The sequence below is a fragment of the Falco cherrug genome, chromosome 2 (genome assembly GCF_023634085.1).
Source record: "Falco cherrug isolate bFalChe1 chromosome 2, bFalChe1.pri, whole genome shotgun sequence".
Lineage (NCBI taxonomy): Eukaryota > Metazoa > Chordata > Aves > Falconiformes > Falconidae > Falco > Falco cherrug.
The window spans coordinates 78,759,385-78,774,165 of NC_073698.1; the positions used below are offsets into that span (position 1 = coordinate 78,759,385).

The 14,781-nt window shown below is 40.3% G+C and overlaps 1 protein-coding gene across 3 annotated transcripts in view; it reads right to left on the minus strand.

The window, feature by feature from the left end:
* DSCAM (DS cell adhesion molecule) overlaps nt 1-14,781 on the minus strand; it is a 470,648-nt gene that overhangs the window by 159,769 nt on the left and 296,098 nt on the right. For 2 of the 3 annotated variants that reach the window (XM_055702437.1, XM_055702438.1), the window contains exons 7-9: nt 13,729-14,025; nt 12,648-12,923; nt 334-612 (exon numbers count right to left, since the gene is read on the minus strand). In XM_055702437.1, coding sequence (XP_055558412.1) covers nt 334-612; nt 12,648-12,923; nt 13,729-14,025 — 852 coding nt within the window. Of the gene's footprint in view, nt 1-333; nt 613-12,647; nt 12,924-13,728; nt 14,026-14,781 lie in introns of those variants that run through there. The other variant, XM_055702439.1, reaches the window with a different exon arrangement.

Below are 14,781 nucleotides of genomic sequence, written 5' to 3' on the forward strand. Positions count from 1 at the left end.
TGGGGATCATCAGACTAAAACAATAACAGAGAGGAATTTGATACAATTTCAAAGGCTTGATCCCAATGAACTGGTTTGTGCCTCACAAAATTTTCCAGGAAGTCAGTCTTGGGGCTCCCCCATCCACCCTGTGCGGGCCAGGGGTTTTGATTAGTTTCAAGACTTTTAGATAGAAACGTTGTATTAGTTTCTGTGCTTCATTGCTCTCTGTTATAAAGAGAGGAATTACCATATTTTCCTCTTTTTTTATACTTCCCATCAAACAGATGTCATTGCAAAATACTGATGAATTCCGCTTAATTGGTGCCCTTCAAACTAATTACATCTACTTACCTCTCACGATTAATTGGCTTTGGTGCTCCACAGCTGCTGCATCATTTCTAGCTATACAGGTATAATTCCCATTGTGCATCAGCGAAAGATTAGAAATCCTTAAGGAGCTGGTGAAGTCGATGTTGTCAATCGTCACCCCAAGGCTGGCTGGGATCGGCCTGCCGTCCTTCTGCCAGGTGATTGTGATGGGCAAATCCCCAGAGACCACCACGCAGGGAATGAAGACCCGCTGCCCGATGGAGAACCGTGGGAACTCAAAAGGCTGAATAAAAGGCGGAACTGAAACAAAAGGGGAAAGAGGAGCTATTGCAGTTACAATCTCATTTCTGAAAAGAACATAATGGAACAGATGTGCAGTGCTGAATATATAAAATCAACACCTTCAATAGCCATAGAGCATTGTATAGCTAAAAAAATCAAATCTTTGGCAAATACCTTTTTTTTCCTTGACTACCCAATGCATAAGCAGAGATCACAACAGTGAAATCCCTGGTTTCTAGAGACACCAGACACCACTGGCAGATTGCAGCAAGATTACTGAGCACCTCCACAAGAAATCACACTGCTAATTTGTGACCGGCCAGGTCTTTCAGCAGCAACACTGCCTGGACAGTCCACGAAGAACTCAGCAGCTTTCAAGATCTAGTGTGAGAGGCATAAACATTCAAGCTGGTGTTTAATCTCTTCTAAGCATATTTTGCTTGGCAAACACTTTTTTTTCTTTCTTTCTTTTTTTAATTATTATTCTGCAGCTGAACTGGAAAACATGAAAGACATGCTCTTGTTTTCTATCATAAGAAAGTATTCGATTTCTTAAAAAAACAAACAAACCAGTTTGGTTTTAGGTACTTTTAATAAAAGCAAAAGAAACAGTGGATTCAATTCAATGAAGAAAGCAAGAATTAATGCAGATGCTTCACTTTCTCCAAGTTGTTGTTGGAACATTTACTAACAATTTGGTAAATTGAGACTCAAATACCAGCCCAAATGAAGGAACTGAAATCTTCTATCCTTCTCAAGGGAGGAATCTAACAGCCAGGGCATTGATCTAAGATAGGTTTCTATCAATCACTCCTGAAAAGACTGTAAAACCAACTTTGCAGGAAGTACTCAAATACTCATTTATTAAAAGAGAAGGTTCCTAGAGGTTATGTACCTTAGATATAGGAGTGCATTCTCCTATTTTTGCCTGAAAGATTACTTATACATACTCTGTAGTACATTTTAACATCTTTAACAGAACAGATTGAAGGAAACTTACAGCAGAATATTTCTACTGCTGTATATTAGCTAGCCTCAGAAGAAAATGGAGTTGGTGGCTTTATCCAACTGTATTTCTTTTCTCCTTTCTCCCTTTAGCAAATCTAAGGCTGTGTTTTTGCCATACCTGAAACAGGAAAGAATCAGGAAAACTGTTCAAAGTGGCTGCAATGTATGCTAGCCCACTGACTTCCCCAGCAGTATTCTTACTCCTCTGCCAGTGTCCTATTTCTAGGATGCAGGGGTGGCTATTTGTAACCATTATTATGTTAGCTCAATGCATTTCTTTTGTTCGTTGCATATGCCCGCTGCTCTTCCACTAGGAGTAAGAAAGTTTATCACTAAGGAAGTGACACCAAATCCCCTGAAGGGCTAAGGCGCTGTTCAAAGTCATGTTCAAACGCTTGTGTACATGCACATTGTGGTGCAAGAGGTTGGTGCAAATCATATATTAACTCCACCGTTTCTGGCATAGCAGTGATGCCATTTGATGAGAAGTTATGATCATGCATAGGTGCCACAGAGAGGTAACATCAGGTGCAGGGTACCACAGCTCATCCTTTCAGGCTTTGCCTGACGTCTTCCAAGAGCAGCTCACTGTCTCCAGTTGTAAGAAGTGCCACTGCAATCTATTTTTCTCTCACACTGTAATGCCTTTTCCCGACTGCCATCTCTCAAATTGCTAAAACCTGTTGTGTTTTGAAAAACTGGTCAATCAAGCATACAGAAAAAAGAAACTTAGTATAAATGACTGTGTTTATTGGAATTTAGAGTGCTGAAAATTAACTGCTTTTTCACTTGTGGATCTAGTGTCACAAAGCAAGGCAAAATGTCTGCCTGTGTCTTCTAATTGCCTTAGCGCAGCTAATGCATTCACATGAGAGATTTCAGATTCTTTGTACTTTGGCAGAAAAAGGCCAAATTTCTCTTAGCATTTATTGACAAGCAGTTTACGATATAAGTGGGGATAAGAAACTTTTAGAATGAGACTGTCAAAAGGTTCTGACATATCCTTTCACCTTGATGAATGCAAATATCTGCTAAATGCCAAGTGCTCCCCTTACTGTGGTAGCTAGCACATTTCTGCCCAAACCCTTCTCATAGTCTCAGGCATCATTACGGAAAGATAGGCTAAAATTCATAACAGGGTGGCAAATTGCTTCTGTATTTTCTGGTGAGTGTGTAACAAATCTGAACCAATCTTTCATGGACAAAATGATATCAAAAGGCAGACAACATACTGCTCAAGGATTATGTGCATCTTCACTCTCCATCTCCATGATGAAGAAAACAGGGAGCAAGATCATTAGGTCACACTGAAGTATTTTTCAGAAAATAATGATTTGCAGGGCTGCATTTACCAATTCTAAAATTTAAAGTAGCAGCCTGCAGAGAATTTCAGAAATGGGCTAAAATATTTATAGACAGTGCATTTTCCCTCTACCCAGGTTTTTAAGATACAGAGGAAACCAACATTTATTTCTGCTTCATGAAATATAATATATATTCAGCATGCAGCAGCTTGCAATCCTGACAAGGAGCTTATTTTTAAAAACAGTGTGTAATTTAAAATCTGTACTTAAAAAAAGCAAATAGTCTAGTGATAACTTTGAAGTACTGAATAATGCTTTTCAGCTACAGTATTTATCAGTTTGGGCTGATAAAGGCAGTTCCTGATGACCTAACATAGCAGATAATTTTTTTCCTGCTAGTTCAAAGACAGAAACAATCACAAAAAATCACTTACTAAAAACATAGAATAAAATATGTCTGAAGTCAGGCAAATAATTTCTGAAATACAAAAGTTACCATACATGTGTCTGTATATATATATGTCTGCATAGATCTATATCTCTCTCTGTATATATATATCTTTGCAGGAATAAGTTGACATATATCCTTGACAGAAGAAAATATCAAGCTTGATTAATCAGCATGTGCACCGATTTTTTTGTAAACTAAAGCTGCGTCATTGCCGAACAGCACTAAAAATGTGAGAGGGATGTATACTACTTTAGCTCTGAGAGAGAAAAGTTACAGTAGGACAGATGTATCTAAAATGTGTTTAACATACTTCAAGGCATGTTGAAGTATTTTCCTTCCCTATAAGTAGCTTTAACCATACTTCAGAGTATTTGATTTTCTTGTTAAATTATGATATTTTATATATAAGATATTACATGTTAACTATACAGAGCACTGTATGTGTATGTGTGCTTGTGTACATAGAGGGGATGTTTCCTCCTCTACCTACAACAGGCAAAAGAGTGAAAAACTCTGCTTCATGCAATGAAGTGCAATGTCTTGGGAATGCTTTATTGATGAGCGCTTGAATTAAGTGTCTGTTTAAGAAGAGGAGCATGGGCCAGCCTCATTAGTGCTAATGCAGGAAGATTTAAATTATATTTTTGTGCCCTAGCAATGTCTTCTGTACCTCTGGGAGCTTACTGTAAAGGAGGACAAAGGGCTTCCACACTGCTTTCCATTAGCAGAGGAACATGCTTAATTTCTTGCCCTCTGTTCCATGGGAGTTACTCTGGAATAAACTGTTGAGATGATTCACTAAAACAGAGTATCCTGAGTGTCCTGCAGATAGCCTGTCTCCTGCAGCAGCCTTCTGAACATGGTGTTCCTCTCCTGTGGCTCTGTAGAGTAAAATGAAAGTTGTCCTCTGCTTTATTGTTATAAACAGTTTCCTAATGGATTTTTTCACACCACCACTGTTGCAGGAGCTATACCCATAATATAAAATACTTTCAGCAATGAATATTCACAATACAGGTCTATTGGCTGATGCAAAGTAATAGACACCAAACTATGTAGCCTCTTAAGGCAGCCATGACACTCTAGATTTCATGCACTGGGAATGGAAAAGCCAAAACTGTTTTCTCTTTGCACAAACCATGGCCACAGTCTAGTCATTTGTAAGTTTTCTCAGCCATTGATTGTTTCTTCTAAACAACCTCATCCCATCTGGGTGATGGACTGAGCAATTGCACACAGTCCTGAAGCACTGGATTTTTCTGCTCCTTTCTTGTATGTACTGAGCCTTATCAGCAGGGCATGTCATTCACTGAACTATGCTAATGGCATTTCTTGAGCTAAGCCTGATGCCCTGCTCCCTCATTGTGTGCTAATGTGTCCTGTCTTGAAAAGAAGGAAAGCCGTTATATTCTTCAGGCCTTTCTAAGTGTATGCATTGGGGGAAAAAAAGAAAAGAAAAAAGGAAAAAAAAAAAGAACCAAACTAATCCCTGTAATGCCTCTGCTGTTGCATAGCATTTCCCTCTATTTGTAGGTTTATTAGTTACCAAAATCAACTCTCCATCCAAACATCTTCAAAATCTTATCACAACAAGCTGTGATATTTTATGAAGAACTGTCACTGAGCGTGGCAGAGCAAATGCTGTGGTGTGTGTTTCCCAGGGGAACTTACAAGAGACTTCACCCTTCATCTTAGTCCCCTTCCCTGCAATGCAACACCGGTAGCTCACAGGCTCCCTGGTGCTGTTTTGGAAGCTCCTCCAAAATAAAAGGATGTAAAATGCTGTGTAGAAACCAAGAGTGCTTTTATGTCAAGTCTCATCCATCTATCGAACCACCTCCTTTCAGCCTTCATTGTGAGGGGAAAAGTGCATGCCCTTATCATAGGAAGCACCCTGCAAACCTAGGATGGTGGGAAGCTCAGTTCCCTGTCCAAGGTGGTGCATTTCCTATTTATTTTTTAAAAGAGAAAACCTACGTGATTTGAAGATAAGGTAGCAGCTCCAAGAGTATATTAATACAACAAGCAGTTACCTTCATTGTTAAAGTGCTACCCGATAAAAAGCCTCACTTGTGGCTATGTGTCCAGAAGCACTTAACAGTCATTTTTACTATGCTTTTGGAACCTGGTCCAGAGCTTTTGCCCTTGTTTAGCACCTGCATGATCTAAAGTGATCTTTGTCCTCAGGTCACACTATAAAAAGTTGAAACCAACTAAATTACTACAGCCAAAAGTTCTAGATGTAGATGAGGGAGGACTTTAACAGAATGATCTCTTTCTCTGAAAATCATTCCCATGACTTGAATGGCAAAACATTTACACCAACCTGTCAAGTTTCAGGTACTGAATACAAGACTGGTTTAGTCTTTTATTCAGGTAGTTCTACAGGTTAGATGTTTGGGTTGTCACATGGGAGATACCATTATCAAAATGCATGTTCCCTCAAATCATACTGCTGCCACTGCTTGCTCCCCACAACGGGTCCCTATGCCCATTATGTGACCTGAGAATGATGGTTACGTGGATTTTTGCAGGATCTTCTGCATGACCTTTTGCACAACTGGACATTCTCATCCATTCTCATCACAGGGCCATTGTGTGATTCCTGCATAGGACAACTTCAGTCACCTTAAGAGATCAGAATATTTCTTTCTGAAGAAGTTGCAACAAGTTTGGAGGGATCCAAAAAGATGTGGCATGTGAGAGTGAAAGAAAGGCAGAAAGTGATATAATGAAAGAAGTATCTGAAGGACATCAAGGCCAGAAGTTTTTTCTGACTCAAATTATTGTCATGGTTCAGTCAGTAGGACAGATAAAAGTCACGCTTTAGATATGTGCATGAAACTGAATTCACAGTTGCCATGATCTATGCTGCAGAAAGATAAACAGATTAGCCGATCGTTTGATGACAGCGTGCACCATGGTCCCAAGAACCCTTGAAAGATTTCCACTGATGTTTTTTCCCTTTCGTGCCTACATATTTTTCGCTATCTAAACCAGCCCTCCCTGAACTGATCTGCAATGCAAATCTAACAATAACATTTTATATATTAGAAGAAGGTAGATAATTTTCAGGAAAGATGAGGAGAATCTATTCAAATAGTTGCAACATGAACTTATTTAGAAGTAGCCCCTGTTTGGTTTGCTTGTATTCTGAAAAGAAACAGGCTAATACAATTCTTTTACGCAGTTCACAACCAATGAAGTGCTATCACTTTGGCATAAGGCTGTGAGAAGCCTTCTAAATCAATGAGATATATAAGCTCTTCAAGATCAGAAACAGTCCTTTTGAACACCACAGTTTTTATTTTAATGATGCTGCACCCTTTCCACTTAGGGGCTTCTTTTTCAATTAATTTCTGTTGGAGAAGTGTGAATAGCAGCTGGCTCTTTGCATGAGAAGTGTGTCCCATGAGACTGATGAAAAGAAAATCATCACTTACTACTGATGGCTTTTACTGTAGCTGAGAAAACTATTACTACAAATTACATAATGAAAAAGTGGAGGTAATGACTCACTCCTGTTTTTAAAATGCTTTGAGATATACTAAAATGCTGGGGAAGAGATGCTGCTATTATTATTTTACCATCTTGCCACTTGAAGGGTTGTTTTTCAATGGAAATCTGAAATGTACAGATGGGGTGGGTAATATAACCTCTTTCTCTATTTGCCAACACTTCTCATTATAAGACTGTTTTTGTTTGCTTGTAGTTTGACTTTTTGTTTGATAGGCTTTTTCCAGGCCAGGTGCCTACCTCAGGCTGAGTTATTTCAGCTGGAAAGTTTCAGCTACAACTATTCAGCCATTTCCAAGAGTAAGGTGGAAGTGTGGAAAAATAGGGATGCAGTATATATTGATCCTACCATAAAAAAACAAAATCAAAAACCAACAACAAAAAAAAAAGGCATTGTGAGAATCTGAGAAGTCCCATGGTTAGCAGCATGGATTTCAAGTTTGGCAGGCAATGGCCCTAGCATCAGATATTCTTGCTGTCCCTGTGAAAAGTCATCATGAGGGTGCTGAAATTTTGCAGCCTGAGCAAAACCCAGTCAATATATAGACAAAACCCACACAGTTATCACTTCCTGAGAAAACATTTTCCAGTGACTAACAGCTATGAGCCCCCAGGGTTCGAGCAGCACTGAACACACCCTAGTACTGCCTTCAGTGGCTGAATCAGTTCTAGCCATGTGGGGCAGGTGCAGTCTGGTGGCACGTCAGAAATCAAAGCAGACAGATCTGTTTTCCTAGTGCTTGTACAGCTGCCTGTGCTGGGCCCAGGATGCATCTAAAAAAAACATTACTTCAATCCAGAGAGAAAGGAAGAGAATGTGGGGGCCAAGGGGTGAGAGTGGCAAACCAGCCTGTATTGCAGCAAGACAGCAGCAGCAAGCAGTGGAGCAGAAGCTCAAAGCAGCATCCAGGACAACAAAGGGGAATTACAGAACTGTATTTAGGGGCAGTGGGGGAAAGTCAGAAGCTGGGAGCAGGCTTCTGGTGGGATTTCAGAGGTGATGTGAGTTGGTAAAATGGAGTTGGGAAACTGGATGGGGATACGAAACTGGGACAAGGAAGCAATGAGGTGAGGTACAGCACTGACAGTGAATAAAGACCCACGTGAAGGACAGACCGAGTGAAACTCAGTGGAGACGGAGGAAGTGAAGACTGGCAGAAAAAGAGGACTGTAGCCAGAGGCTGGGAGGAAGCGTGGGAGCTCTGAAGGGGAAGACTAGTTTTGAGTCATGAGAACAAGGTGCTGAGGATATGAGGACTGAGATGGGAAAGATGTGGAGGACAGACTGGTTTTGGAACCCAGAGCAGAACAGCCAGGACTTGGGCAAGGATGCACTGGAGAAGACTGAGGAGGACAGGTCATACTTGGGAGGAATGAACACAAACCCCTGCATCTACAGAACAGTCTTCTCCTTAGGATGTCTGACTTCAATAGTCCTCTGCCATCTGCAGATGTATATGAGCCCCACTGGCAAACCAGTAGAACTGGAGCAAATGCAGAGTAAGAAACTAGTGCAGCTAAGAATAATTCCGAGCATGGCAAGGACCTATGCAGTATCCTTAGCAAGGCTAACCTCAGTGATTCCTTTTCACAATGTCAGTAACTGCTGTTTCCATTTTGGAGGAGGGGGAGGAAACGGGCTTCAGTTTACTTCACAAAAAAGCTAAAAAGAAAATTGCATTCAACACAGGCCAAAGCAAAACATATTGAAAGGGTATTATTACAGTTGTAAAGGCAAGTAGTCAATAGGTATAAAACACCATAAATTAAGTACGTAAGTAGAGTTGGAGTCTCTCCCCCGATACGTATACATTAAAGGGTGGGTAGTTTTCATGGCTTTTTGTCAGAACTCAGAACTGGCCAATTTGTTTGTCTAAATGAAAAACAATAATGCCAAGATGGCTTGATTTCCAAAAAGCTCTGTTAAGACTCGGCCAGTTCCAAGACAGCTATGTCTGCCAAGCAGAGATGTGAGTATTTTCCTCTGAGCTTATCCACTCAGCTCCTAGCAGCCAGCTTATGGGACTGCTAGCTTCCGAGAACCAGATTTTGGGACAGAGACAAGGGACGGGCAAGGGATGGTGGGGGCTGGCATGCCACGTCTCTGTGGGACAGAGTTATTTGTAGCCTGCAGACCTCTGGCATAGGTGGCTATGCAGACAAGGGCACCAGTTATTCCTAAAAAAATGGGACATCTGATTTCATGTGGTGTCTAACTGATTCTTCTGATCAGCAATGCAAAGAAGTAGCTGGCCCAAGGTCTAATAGCACATAAGTGTTCAGTTCCCAAGCTTCTGGCTTCCTGACAGCCTGTCAGGTGGGAAGCTACACAGCAAGGCTCTATAAGCCCCACTCTTGAGATCTCTGGCAGCCAGGATTTAATTGTGAAGTTATTGTCAAGAAACTTTCTGTTCTCCTATCTGAGATCTTACAGTTATTTCTGAAGAACATTCTCAAGATTTTGCTTTTATTGGGATGTTTGTAAATCTCAAAATACTCTGCAGAATGGGCAGCCCTCTTGTGTTTGATTACATGCTCATGATTTTGAGTATCTTTATTTAGATGCTGCTTTTAGCAAGTCCTTATTCAAGATATCAAGAATGAGGATGCTTCATGTACTGGGGAGTTTGGAAAGTGGGCAGTAAACGTGGCAAAGGAATGCAGACAAGAAAGGCCATTGGTATTCATAATGAAGATAAATGTTGCCCTGTAGAGCCAAACTCTGAATTCACCTTTGCCACAGATCTCTTAGATAATGCTAATTAAGTTACTTAAATCTGTCTTTCCCAGGGGGCTGCTAAGCTAGATGATGTGACTGATCTGAAGAAGGAAAAAGAACTTGCAAAAGCAACTTCATTTCAATGGGAGCAGAGCTTTGAACATATAAATATCATATAACAGCAGGTAAACTGGAAAAATCAAGCTGTAGGCTTCTGAAATTGAACAGACAAAAATTTGTGGATACTTCTAAGTTCAGTCTGTGCCTCAGTTGCCATCTGCCAAAGCACTCCTGATCACCCAGGTGGGTTTTGAAAATGAATGCTTTGTTTCGGAAGCAGTTCGATACCACAGAGATTATAATCTCAGAAAAACTCATGAGGAAATTCATAATTATGTCTTCAGAACAGAACATAGAGGAAACAAAATACCAAGTAACAGCTCATTAAGTGTCATCTATTCTAAATTACCCTTCAGATGACTGGTTTGAGGTCACGCAGGATGCTTGTAGCAGAAATGAGAATAAACCAAAGGACCCATGATGCTGAAGATGGGCAGTAATTCTCCCTCTGTTTCTCTGGAGAAGAAATAAGTATACTGGTGGTATGAGAAGCTGAACTATAAATAAGGATATTTGGGTACTGATATTAACTCCCTTTATAATGCCATATTTCAGAGTACATTTAAGCTCCGATATGCAAGCTGGGCCATATTTTGTATTTCTTGGAATCAAAAGTAAGTGCCTGAAATCTCATTGTATCAACTTTGGAATCTATAAAATGAAAAGGCAACACAAACATTAATAGTATTTTAAACAACAGGCCACTTTCGACTCTCCACTAACATGTTAGATGAAATCACTACATAGTTATGGAAGAAAACAATACACAGCCATCTAAAAAACCCTCTGTGGCAATGCTGACCTCCAGGTACAACAGCAGAACCTTGAGAATTGTTCAGGTCTGACATACAAAGCTCACCTTTGACATTTTGGGCTTAGCATATAAGGACAGGTTATTAACCCTTCTCTAAATAACAGTGCCCTGTCAATGCATGATAAAATAGATAGGGCACTTTGTAGCCAACTTTGACAATTCCAGATCAATAGTTATGAGCCATGCTGACACGTTTGCTTTGCGTGTGCCATGAGTTTTTTTTTCACGCTGCAACTTGCACTGCTCTGACATGTCTGCCTTAAGGAGCATATGCAGGATGTGGTTGTATCACAGGTGCAGCAGTAGCTCAGCCCACCAGCACTCTTCAAATGTGCCACATGTTTATGCAAGTTATTCAGAGGATATTCAGTCACTGTTTGAGGTTTCTGACCAGCCAACAGCCCTGGCAGCTGAATATCCAGAAGTAGAGGAGAAGACTTTCAAGGAAGTCAAATCATTGACAAAACCTACAGTTCAATCAAAATTGGCAGAATTGGCAATCTACTTTCTGGGAGAGGAATTTTCAAGTTTGAAATTGCAAACTAATAGAAGGAAAAATAGCACTGCACCTGAGGTACCAGCCAGCATTCTCAGTGATTAGTAATGTTTTGATATAAATACTGGAGCTGTAAATTCTCTGGGATTTTTTTTTTTTTGGGGGGGGGGGGTTGGTCCGGCTACAAAAAAACTGCTGGGTTTTGTTTGTTTTGGTTTTGATTTTTGTTGTGGTTTTTTTGTTTGTGGTTTTTTGTTGGTTTGGGGTTTTGTGGGTTTTGTTTGGTTTTGGGGTTTTTTTGTCTGTCTACATTGATTTTGATAGTCATTTGAAGAATGGTATTCTTTAACTGGAAACATTCCTTATCAGATTTACCATGGTGAATGGTCAGTGCAGCAGCACCACAGCTACTAATTTGGCATTCAGTTCCTAAACTGTATCAACAGATCTGTGATATTGTAATGTCAAGCAAGGTACCACATAAATCAAAAGTAATGGTGACATTAGCTTTTTATGCCACAGCATGTAACCAGTGCCCCTGACAGTCTCAGGTGTGTGAGATGACATGCCTTTCAGAGTTCAAATTGCTACTGGCTTAAAGCTAATCCCCTAACTTCCTGAAATAATTAGCAATTACATCACTCCAGACTGAAAAAAATGAAGGACTAAACAAACAGAACAGAAAGAAGTTACAAGATCAGATGTCTGTAACAAAGTCATTTTACTGTACCGTTCTCTGCATCTTATCTGAAAACAGATATAGGAATCAACCTTCCTGCCTCTTCTTTCCCCTGAAAAAGTGCCGAGGAAAGGTTTTTTAAGAACTTCAGGAACAGTAAAATTATACCTCAATTCTTCCTACAAGTTCATATGAAGTGCACTGTTTAGTGGCCCCATCACTCAGACCTAGATGCTACTGCAATCAGGTTTTCTGTCTTTTGTGTCCTTGTGAATAGGTCTGAACATTGCCAATATCAGAACAGTCAGAACACAATACTAAAAAATTCCTATTCTCTTCTATTGCTAAAGTCTCTCAGGGCCATCCTAACATCCTTGTTCAGGACTATTAGAATAGATTTTAGGCATTCTATTAGAATTTCAAGTCACATTTATTTACAATGCTACCTTTCTAGGCATGAGGACACTCAGAAAAGCACACTTAATAAGAGGAAAGCAAGGTTAAAGCTTTTAGCTCCTGTCTCTGCTTATTGGCAGAAAAACACATACATTAAAATTCTTATCGTATTCTTTAAAAGCTGGAAAGTCACTGGCTAATGAAAATGTGAACTTTGTCATCCAGCACAGAAACATTCACCAGTGAAACTTAGGTGACAAACAATCTACTGAATTAGTTGTAGTGAAAACTGCTCACAGAAAGCTTGCTTCTGCAAGGCTTCCACTTAGAAAGCAGTACTTTGCTAGTTGAATGAAGGAGGGTAAAAAAGAGAGAACAAGACACAGTGACTGATTAGCATCTATGTCATCATTAAAAATAAACACAAATCTGGATTAACCTTCTTAAGTGCTCATTATCTAACTGTCAGGACAATCCCATGTGTGCAATTCTGCCTTTCTATAAACAACACAGCCATTAGCTTGACTCTAGTTTTCCGAGTTAACCTCACCTTTTACTGTCACGTGCACACTCTGGCTGGTGGACAGCTGGGGCTGAACAAGGACATTGCACGTGTATTCACCCTCATCTACTTCCTTCTGCACATCTGAAAGCTTCAGTGTCCCGTTGTTCTCAAACGCCACTTGGCGATGGTTAAATGGTAGCAGGTTAGAATTCTTGTACCACTTGATGGAGTAATACGGGTAGCCGATCACACGGCAGTGGATGTAGGTGTCCCGCCCAGCTATTGCTGTGATGTTCTTCATCGGTCGAATGCTTGCTGGCCCTAGAAAGGTAAAAAGAAACTCTTGAAAACAATTTAAAGGCACATGTGCTTGAGGAAACATGCATATAATTTTTCTGAATATACAAACGTTAACAACATTTACAGATGTGGCTTGCAGAACACTTCTTAGCATTTGACAGTTTTTCCTTTCAAGAGCTACTTAAGCAGTTTCCCTAATCTTTATATGCTCTACTTTTTCCTCACCCTGCAGCATACATACTAATTATGTGGGGGTATATGTCTGCATTATCCAGCACTTCCTTGATATAATCTTTGCTGCATTACAAATTAAAAGGCTGAGGATGATTTAATTAATGTGAAATACTAAAACTGATACAAAGCTGGAATCCTGTTACACATGAGAACACTGACAAAGTTAGCTTTTCTTTTGACGTATATGAAGTATAATACCATGAGGATGGGTATTATGCCATGTAGGGCTAGAAATGCAAGCTAAAGTACTGTATACACAAGTAAATACAATGAATGTTGGACAAGTAAAAGAAAAGAAGAAAAAAAAAATCCATGCATAGCACGACAAAAGTAAAGAAACGGAACAAACAGAGATGAGTATAGGAAAAAGATTATAGAACACCAGCCATAGGGTTCTGCCAACATTTAACCATACCATACACTTTCTAGATGGGGCTGGAGAGGCAGGGTGGGAAAAGAGAGCGGGGAAGAAAAGGAGAGGAAAAACAGTAAGTTGGTTTTGGCATTCCAAGACTCATTTAATCACATGCAACAATCTTCTCCACTACAATGAGTTATGTGTGTTTTTTTGAGGAGCTGATTTGACAAGCACCTCTTACGTTTATTCGAGCCTGGTACAGGACGACTCCAGCAGAGTTGTTGGCAGTACAGCGATAAACTCCACCATCTCGGACCTGAGTGTTAGAGATATTCAGGTAACTGACCACATTGCCTTCGGAGGTGATAATCTGGCTGATACGATGACTGCCATCCTTCACAATGGGATCTTCATCCAGTGTCCAAGTGATAGTAGGCAGAGGAGTCCCCTTCACGTTGCACATAAGGGATACTGGCTCTCCCGGACTGACCACTTTCTCACTGAAGGCAGAAATGATTTTGGGAGTTCCATCTGCCAGGGGAAAAAAGAACAGGAGAATAGTACTTACAGGGTGTAAAGCTTATTCCCTCTATTGTGGGGCCTATCACATGAACCAAGATCTTATTTAGAAGCACTGTAAACAATTATGTTTCAGGATGTAACTTGTAACTATGGAGAGAAGGAAACAAATTTTGGTAGCAGAGTACTTAAATGATCCTTTGCTTACTACAGGTTGATTTTTTTTGTACTGGCTGTGCTGAAGGAAAAGCACTCGAATAGATGGACCAGGGCTCTGCACAGCTATATGAAGTGCCAGGTACTTGCAGAAAAGCGTTAAAGCCATGCACAGTCCATCACAAAAGACATACAGCAAGACTGCAACACATTTGGAATTTTTCTTCTCCTGGTAGACTTCAGCTCCTTGGAAAGCTAAGGATGAATCCTGTTGGCAAGAGCCAGGCACAACCTGCACTGGCTAATTTCACACAGCTGTGCCAATGCAGTTTAGTCCTGACCCACAATACCCCATTCAGAAAAGTATTAAATTAAGCTTCTCTGAATACAGATTGCCAGTAACAGCAGTGATGCCAATTCCGTTCTGTGGTCATTTTGTGCTACAGATAAATATTCCTCTGAAATGAGAGCATTCAAATGCTTTCTTTTGTGATCTGTGTCACCATTTACTCAGCCTCTACCAAGCAAGTGAACAAAGAGAGTGGATGGAGACAGAAACTTTGAGATTGTGAGTAGTGGGCAGGATTAAATAACCACCTATCCAGAGAGTTC